The sequence below is a fragment of the Tetrao urogallus genome, assembly GCF_951394365.1.
Source record: "Tetrao urogallus genome assembly, chromosome: 15".
Taxonomy (NCBI): domain Eukaryota; kingdom Metazoa; phylum Chordata; class Aves; order Galliformes; family Phasianidae; genus Tetrao; species Tetrao urogallus.
Genome location: NC_136828.1, coordinates 10,273,259 through 10,282,682, shown reverse-complemented (window position 1 = coordinate 10,282,682; position 9,424 = coordinate 10,273,259). Strand labels below are relative to the sequence as shown.

Sequence of the window (9,424 nt, the reverse complement as noted above, 5' to 3'; positions counted from 1 at the left end):
GTGGTAAAGGCAGCAGGGAGTCAGCAACGATGCTACTGCCGACCTCGGGGACCGCAGGACGAGCCGCACCACGGCGGGTGGGCAGCAGCCCGAGCCCCGCAGCCCCCCGGCACCGCGGGGAAGGGGAGGGAGCGCGGCTGCAGCCGGCTTAAAGCGGCTCGGAGGGACGGCCGAGCCGAGCTTTGCAAGGCGCTTGTGCCGCCGCTTTAAGGCGGTGCCGCCGTTCCGGGCTCGCTCAGGCACCGGGAAGAGGAACTGGGTTTTTGCACTGCCGGGTCGGGGCGAGCGCTCCGCAGTGCCCCGGCCCGCGGCTTCCCGGGCCCGCAGCGCTCCGCTCGGTGCTTGCTGCATGGGAGGGATGGGTGGGGAGGAGCTGGGGCGAGGAAGAGCCTCTGCACCCCATTGCCTCCTTCCCGCATCCCCTCCTCACCCCCTTTGCATCCCCACATCCCTTCTGCACCCCTTTTGCTTCCTCTCCTCAGCCCCTTTGCGCCGGATTGCAACCCCCGTGCTTTTCCCTACTGCAGCTGCAAGGGGACTTGCTTGCAAGAGCTGTCTGCTTGCAGAGTGCGTGCTTGAAATAACCTCCTCCTCTTCTCCTTCTCCTCAAAAAAAGGACGCCCCCAGCCCCTCTCTGCCATGATTTTGCTGAGCAGCATTTTGCACCTGCGGCCCTGGCACTGCGGTCCCTTGGCAGGGCTGGGCAGGGGATCCGGCCCCACAGCGGGGTCCCGCAGGGCGCTGCGCGTGCTGGTGGACATGGATGGGGTCCTGGCCGACTTCGAAGGAGGATTCCTCAAGAAGTTCAGGGCCAGGTATCCCGACAAGCCCTACATTGCCCTGGAGGACCGGAGGGGCTTCTGGGTGTCGGAGCAATACGGGCGCCTGGCAGCTGAGCTGAGCGTGAGTCTGTGCGTCCCCCTGTGACCCGTGCAGGGCTGCGGTTTGCTCGTGGATGCAGGGAGGGTGATGAGTAACACCCAAACTTAGGGACATGTCTGCATGCAGCAGTGCTTTGTGTCCCTGAAATCCAGCACTTTTAATGCACATCTCCTTTCCCTGCGTGTGTGGATGGAGATGGATACAAGGACTACAGTGGTATGGTGCCTGCGAGAAGGGGGGCGTGCATGGGGCTCAGGCTCTCCCATTGGCAAAGTCCTAAGCAGCTTGAAGTGCTGAAGGGTTGATGTGTGCTCTGTAGTTGGGGTGGGTGGGAGGGAAATAAGGCATCATCCATGCAGTAATGTGGATGATAAAGATGAGACAGACGTACTGCATGATGACACTTTTTAGTTTTCTGAATCTCAACTTGTTTGAATGCATTAAATGAGATAAGGTCATGTCTGCACAGTCGTGTAAAACCTCCATATCTTGGGCTGAAATAGCAGATCTCCTAGAGACCAGCCCTGGGGCAGCTCTGCTTCCGTCTTGCTCCCAGATCAGGGGTAAGAAGAGCAGGAGCTGCTCTGTGGCTGCAGGAGCATGGCATGTTCCAGCCCCCCTTCATTGGTGAGCACCATCAGAGGAGACTGGGAAACAGGATGAAAAGAGCCCAAACAAATGGAGAAGAGCAGCATATAGCGCATAGAGCATGGAAGGGTGGGGAGTTCTGGGTGAAATTGTTCATGGGGACAGAGAAGCAGCAGAAAATTGGGGTGGAAGTTTTCAGAAGGGCTCATCCTGCTTGGTGCAAGGTGGGATCTCGAGGTTGGGGAACTTCTTCTGCACTGCCATGCTGCAGGGAGCTACTCTGGCTGTAAGAGCTGAGTGGGTTTTTTCATCAACGTGGGCTCAGTTCTTCCCCCATCAAGCTTGATTGCAAAATGCTTTTTGACATAAGTGGAAGCAGAATAGCTGTGGAAGTCATTGCTGTAAGAAAACACTTCAGTGCAGTTTGAAGTGCTTTGCTGCATCAGGCCACATCTCTCAGATGTCTCTTGTGCAGCTACATTCAGTTCCCTAGAAAAAAAACATTGCCCACCAATGTGAGGCAGAGCAACTGGAGTCTGAATGTCTGCCTGGACCATTGGCGAGCTGCTAGGCTGTTGGTTTTAGTTCAGGAATTTAAGTTCCTTTTCTCCCTATTTCCTCTCCCCAAATATAGCAGCAGAGGTGCTCAGAGTCAAGACCAATCCTTCAGGGCAGGGCTCACGTCTTCTCCCAGCTGCTCAGCTGCATTTTAACTCTGGGACATGGCTGCTTCCTGTGCATGCGCTCATGCTGTTCCCAGGCTCTCCTCCACAAGGCCCCCATGTCTGCAAAATAATTGCTTTTCTTGGCAGCTGCCAGGCTGCTTCCTATTTGAGGGAACTCTGGATGCTGTTCCTCAGAGCTGTGCAGCAGGCTCTGCTTTTCCCAAGGCTTCATTCCTTGTGGTGTCTCTTTGCCCCGCTCTCCCTTTGGACCAGACCAGTACAACATGGCCGCAGATCTGGATGTTATGTCTTTCAAAAACCATTGCCTGGTGTTGTTCTGTTTGCCTGGGCATCTCTGAGGAAGACTATATGGCATTCATTCTGGCATATACTTCTTCCTAGAATACACTGTCTCCTATGAGAACAGCCTGGCTGATATTTTAAGTGATCTAATGGAGATAAATAGGGCAGAGAGCATCTTGACTTGAACTGCATCACACTGCAGCACAGGAACCTGCCCACTTCAGATGGATCCACATGGCACTACTCCTCCAGACACAGACCTGAAGTTCAGTTTGGTGCTGAATATTCTGTGCTTTGAAGCAGCTTTCTCCCCACATGTCGGGCTGCACAGGCAAAACTAAACCTCCAACCTAAACTGTACAGGGCAGATGCAGGTCACCAAGAGGGGACCAGAGCCAACTCTACCCCATCCAGCTGTAGATGTCCCTGTTAACTGCAGGGGATTTGGGCTGGATGACTGTTAAGGGTCTTTTTCAACTCAAACCATTCTATAACTATGATCTTTCTCACTGCTTCCATCCGTGGAAAATGTGCTCATGCAGAGGAAGGAGCACCAAGAAGTCCTGTGCAGTAACAGCTCTCTTCCTTCTCACAGGAGAAAGCTATCAGCATCTGGGAATCCAAGAACTTCTTCATTGAGCTGGACCCACTCCCTGGCGCTGTGGAAGCTGTGAAGCAAATGTCAAATTTGGCAGAGTGAGTAGGAACCTTCCGTGGTATTTGGGGTTGGTGGGGGAGCACTGGCTTTGCAGGCTGATCTGCCTCCTGGCAGCAGTGCTCAGTGCAGTGTCAGTGTTGGGAGTGCTGGGCATGGGAGGAAGAAGCAGAAGGCTTGCTGCAAATCAGCCACGTGCATCCCTTTCTCTTCAGCTCTCTGCTCCCAGCAAGGGAAACAAGAAGGAGAATATCCTTGTGAGTGAGGGTGCACATCCTGAGAGTGGGATCTTATGGGTTGACAGCTTAAATCCCCCTGGTCTGTGTGTGGGGGCTGCTTTGATGCCAGGCTGGACGTGCAGGGAGAGCTCGGGGGGGCAGGCTTTGGCCGCCTAGTGACACTGTCCCTCTTTCTCTCTTGGCAGCACTGACGTGTTCATCTGCACAAGCCCTATCAAGAAGTACCGTTATTGCCCTTATGAGAAGGTGAGCAGGGCTGAAATTTGGCTCCCCCAGCTGTGACCCAGCCGTGACATTTCCTGCTCCATCAGAATTATTCCCAAGCACCTTTGTAGTGCTTTCTGTGCTCTGCCAAATGCATGCACTTGGCCTTAACATTACATATGATGCCAGAACCTGCCTACATGTAAAAAAGCTTGTTCTCCAGCAGCATCCTTCCCACTGCTGAACATCTGTGGAGGTGCCAGGGCTGCCCGTGCTCACCGCTCCCTTTGCCTTGCAGTATGCCTGGGTGGAGAAGCACTTTGGCCCCGAGTTTCTGGAGCAGATCGTTCTGACACGGGATAAGACAGTGGTTTCTGCTGACCTGCTCATCGATGACAGACCTGATATAACTGGTAAGGGCGCTATGGGGCAGCAGGACTGAGCATGTATGGGTGGAATCAGAGGTGATGGGTGCTTGTTCCTGCCCTGCTGATGATGCTCTTGTTAGGGGGATGTGTCTGCAGGCTGCAATGTGCAAGGAGTGCCTCACAGTGGGAGAACTCATCAATCTGACCTCTCCTTGCTTTGCAGGGGCCGAGGTGAACCCCAGCTGGGAGCACGTACTCTTCACTGCCTGCCACAACAAGCATCTGCAGCTGGAGCCGCCCAGGCGCCGGTTGCAGTCCTGGTCTGATGACTGGAGAGCCATTCTGGACAGCAAACGGCTGCCACTGGGCCACGTGGCCTAAACCCTTGCCTCTATCCTGGCCTCCATCCCAGCTGCCTGCTCATCTCCTCATGGAGGCAGACACCATGGGCAGGTAGACAGACAGATGGTCAGACACGTATGGGGTGGGAAAGGAAGGGGAGCTTGGACTTCAGCTTGGCTGCCCTCTGTGCCATGTTGGACCCCCAGTGTCATCTTCCCCCTCTGGCACAGTGCAGCCATCCCTCTGTCCCTCCGTGGTGGAGTCATGCCATGATGGATTTGTCCTCCTGCTGCCATGAATGATCTGCATCCATCCCATCACTGAGGAGCTGCTGCAGCTGCGAGAAACTCTGGTGCTGATTCAGGAAAGAAGGAGCAGACATTTCATTAGCCAGGAGCTGTAAGAAACTCAGCGAGCCTTCGCTGGTGGTGATCCATGGATTTCAAAGCCAGGGGCTGTGCATGTGATGGCTACATGCTCCGTGCCCCATCGCTCTCCTCATCATGTCCAGAATGAGCCTGACAGGAGAGCTCTGGGTGTGCATCCATCCAGAAATGGATCAGCCCTGGGTGGTACCAACTGCTGGGCTTGGGCAGTGGGACAGTCAATGCACCAAGCATCCTAAAGCCATTGGTGCAGAGCTGCATGGGAAAACATAAAACATGAGGTGGTGGAGAAGGTATAGCATCGCAGAGAAGGTGGCAGAGCACCATGGGGCTGGGCAGGGAGCAGGGTGAGGCCATCATGCTGCTGCCTGCTTGGGATGTGGCACCTCCTAGCTCCCTGAGCCTGCCCCATCCCCCAAACAACAGCAACCTTGCACATGGCTGCTGCTGCTTCTCCTGGCTCTGTGGGAAGAGATGTCATGATGCAGATCTCTCTGGTTGTGCAGCTGTCACTGCATGCTGCAGGGTCTGCCCACACCATTTGAGATCCCACCACTGTTCCCTCTGTCCTGCCCAAGGACTTGCTGACCACAGGGGTGAAGTTCTTGGCTGAGATGTATGGCCATGGTTGGTCATCCTGTGTGCTGCTTGCCTTGCACCTTTATCTTTCCTCTCCTCTCTCATCCCCATCAGCACAAAGCAATCTGAGCCCAGAGCCACATAGCCAACAAACAACAAATTTCAGCAGCAGCAGTCTGTCCCACCGTGTGTGGGACCTGGAGGGGCTCTTGAAGTCGATGCTTCAAATCTGTGCCTTCCCAAGCTGCTGTAGGACCAGGAGTGAAACCCGAATTGCCTCGGGTCTTTCCAAAAGCAGCCCTGTCTGTTGGGATGGGGCCATTGTGTCAAGTCTGCATGGTTTGTGAGTGATACCCACAATGATTTTATTTGAGCTTTTCCCATTCAAACCACTGTGTGCTTCAGGCATGGTTTGGGCTGTGCCGCCACCTGAGGTGCAGCTCTGCTAAGCATCATGCACAGCATTGTATAGGCTGCGAGTTGATTTTTTGCCCACTGATAACCATGAGCTGCCCAAGCTCTCTGGAGTGCTCTCCCAGCCCATCCTTGAGCTGAAATAAGCTGGCACATTACTGTGGTTGCCCAAATCCAGCCATTGGACAGATCCCAGGGACATAGCTTTCCGGACCCAGCATCCCCTTGGTGGGATGTGTGATGCTGGAGAGGCCACAGGGGTTCACAGCAAATGAAGGCAGAGCTGGAGTGTCTCCTGTGTCAGGCTCCACCTGCACACACAGAAATCCCATGTGGATTGCTGTCCTACTGCATCCACCTTGTTCAGGGCTGTGATGCAGTTCTCCATCACAGTGTGCTCCTTTCAGTGCTCACATGGGCTATGCAGAGCTTTTATTTTCAAACACCCATCTATAAAACAGAGGCTGCTGAGGAGCACTGCAATAGACATCAAGTTTTGCTGGCATCTGGCTTCCCAAAAAGCAGAGTTTGGGTTTTGCAGTTTCCCACCTGTGGTTCTTTGGTATAAGGATGGGAGCATTCTCCAGGTAGCACGTGCCTCATCGTGGGCTCCCCTCCAGGCACAGAGGAAGCAAACATTGGTGCTGGGAATTGTTTTTTTCCCTATATTTTCACTGCCCTGTGCAGCTTTAAGGACAGTTTGATTTTTCTCTTCCAGTTCAGACCACTGGGTTAGATGGTTGGAAGCACTGAGAGATTACGTTTGTGGTTCACTGGTGAGTCCAATCCTGCCACAGCTTGAATCCTGCCTAGATGCAATGGCAAGGAAAAATGTGGTACAGCTCATACCTGAGATGTGCATTTCTGAGCCCAAGGGGTAGCACGGGTCGGACCCTCTCCCCCCGATACTGGGGGAAGAATGGAGCATTTGCACCAGGACTGGGACGTGCATTCCCTGTGTGTCCCTGGCACTCGCAGGGTTAACCAAAGAGCTTAGATTTGGGGCTTTTCCTCTCTGTTGAGCATGAAAGTGGCTACGAAGAGATGCATGTTCCCATTGCCGCACCGCGAAGGAGACGCACAATAAACCTCTCTGTGCCACAGCCTCAGCCTCTCTCTGGGGGCTCTGGGGGCATGCGGCTGCTGTGGGGGCCTGGGGAGAACCCATGATGGGATTGGGACACCCAGGGGCATCTATTTGCTCCTGGTGAGTTTGGGCAGTGCAGCCTGGACCAGGTGTGCGTCCCCCAAAAGCCACTATGGGGCCAAAAATCTTGCTGGAGTTTGGACAACAGCTCCTGATTTGTGGGGCAGCCTGCAAAGCCCCACTGTGAGCACTGGACCCTGATATCAGCCCTCAGCCCACACAAAGGATGCTGGAAGCAAGGAAAGCACCTCTTTCATGTCAGCACTAAGGGCTGATTTTGACATTGCTCAAAAGCTACAGGCAGCGAGGCCAATCCCATTACCTGGGTGCAGGCACCCCTCATAAAGTCACCGCCCCCATTCCAACCCATTTCAGCACAGCAGGACCTGATGAGATCAGAGCAAGCGATGCTCCCGCTGAGTTATTCATCAACTTGCTCTCACGTTGGCCAAAGCCCAAATACCTTGAAGCGGGGGAGCGGGGCTGCGGGGTTGGGGTCGAGCCCAGTGATGCCGCACAGGGGGCAGCCCTGACGCAAAGCCTGCGGGTGGTGGGGGCCAACAGCAGGGAAGGAATGGAGGGCTGAGTCACCCAAGTACGCAGGCAGGGAGTGAGCAGAGCAGGGGATGGCTCAGCCCTCGACGGCGGCCGGACGGAGCTTTGGCTGCTGTGCCCCACTTTGGTGTGCAGAGCTGAGCGGTTCGTGCCTGGCATTGGTGCTCAGGGCCAGGGCCTGCAGTGCGGTGCTGCCCTGTACGCTATGGGCAGGATGGCAGTGGGGATGCAAGAGAAATATCCACTAGAGGGGACTGTGTGATCGTGTGTGGGAGCGTGCGGCTGCCAGCCCAGCCTCAGAGCGAGATCTGGTTCCTTTGCACAGCACCCTGCTCGTCTCATTCCTGCATCCCAGCCCTGTACACCACCCTCGCATCCTATCCCTGCATCCCATCCCTAGATCCAAAACCACTGCCCCTCAGTGAAATGGAGGAGAGAATCAGAGGGCAAATTCATGAAAAACTCATGGATCTGAAGAACTAGGGGGTCTATAGGGTTCACATGGAAAGTGTTGCTGGAAAATATGTGGGCTGTGGGCCCCTGGCAGCACAGAGCATCCCTCACCATCCTCTTCCTCCTGCTCCGTGCCTCTGGCTTGGCTCTGCCCTGCTTCCCCCTGGCCCCCCGGTTCTCCCCATGATCCCAATGTGGGATTTTTCATCCCGCAAACATCCCTTAATTCACTTCTCCCCCCCATTCATCTCAAAGTAAAGCCCCTTTTGGGGGACAGGCCGGTGGTGGTGAGGGTGTGGGACACCAGAGAGTGTCCTGATGGTTTCCTCTCACCCCTCAGCACCAGGACACATGTTCCCTCCTGCTAGGATTAATGCTTTTTGCTCCTGTTTGTACACAAGGCCTTGAGTAACGCAGTCCCCGGAGGTGCAAGGCTCCCCATGCCCTGGCAGTGCGTGGAGGCTGGGAGCTCTCAGCGATGGCTGCAGCGCTTCCTGCGTCCTTCGGGGCTCTGTGCACGTTAACCCTGTCCTCCTGGCAAAGGCCCCACGAAATGTTTGTCTGTGCCTGTGCTGACAAACACTCTGAAGGAACACGCTGTATAGGGCCTCCACCCCTCCCCAGGGCTGGAGCTCACGGCTGTTTCCTCGGCACGAGGCCGCCACGCTGCCAACCCATAACCTGCCGCAGCATCCATAAGTGGCTCTTCTCTGGGGCTTGGGGTCGTGGAGCAGGAGCATGGCCAGCGGAATGGTTTGGCCCCATTCAGCTCCATAAGTCCCCAACACAGGAAAACGATGGGGAAATGGATGTGTTTCTATCTGGCACATGCGTGGGTACCAACCAGGATGGAGCCGACAAACTGCACGCATGTGATGCTGCAGAGTAAAACACAGAAAACATGTGGCTGCCAGGGCAGCAGCAGGACCTGCTCCCATGGTGGTGGCAGCTGGTGTGTGCAGGACAGTTTGGTCCATTCCCTCCATCCCTCCCCGCAGCATCCCAGTTTGGTGGGACAATGCTGGGGACCACCTGAGTGTCACCGCTGTCACAGCGTGCTGGGCTGCAGCCCTGCTCATCCGCCCTGTGTTCCTGGTGGCTCAGAGGGCTTCAGAAGCACACAGGTATTTAGGTTTGTCTGTTCACAAGGAGCCATGAGTGCTTTCGCATCTCTCCCCCCATCCTCACAGCCCCCACCATGACCCAGCCCCCACCCAGCCCAGCTGCTTTCCGCATCCACCCACCACATCCAACCTGTGTTGGCACAGCACCCGTGTTGCACATGCAGCGTTGTTTCCCCAAAACCCAGGAGAGCAGCAGCAGCCCCACGCAGCCTGCACAGCCATCAGAGCAAACCAGCTCCATCCTGCCCAGTGCCGGCTGCTTCGTTACCAGCTAGCTAATTCTTGCTTCTTCTTCTACCCAAGCATTGGCAGGAGGGAGGGGAGAACAAAACAGCCCTCGGGGGGAAGTTACCTTATTAATTAACGAGGCTGAGAGCTTTGCAGAGATTGTGCAGAAGAAGAGGAAAAAAAAAAATTCAGGAAAACTGGGCAAAACCGGAAAGGCTTGAGTTCAATTGTCAGCCCAATTAACCTAGATCCGTGCCCTCCCTCTGGATGAATAGCTCATTATTATGTAATT

The 9,424-nt window shown here is 55.1% G+C and overlaps 1 protein-coding gene across 1 annotated transcript; it reads left to right on the top strand.

Annotated features, from left to right (window-relative positions):
• Positions 1 to 639: 639 nt before the first annotated feature.
• On the top strand, positions 640 to 4,285 carry NT5M (5',3'-nucleotidase, mitochondrial; the record flags this gene model as incomplete). Its single annotated transcript, XM_079543158.1, has 5 exons — positions 640 to 903; positions 3,034 to 3,134; positions 3,518 to 3,578; positions 3,835 to 3,949; positions 4,128 to 4,285. 5 exons carry the CDS (start codon positions 640 to 642, stop codon positions 4,283 to 4,285), a joined length of 699 nt encoding a protein of 232 aa, XP_079399284.1.
• Positions 4,286 to 9,424: the final 5,139 nt, after the last annotated feature.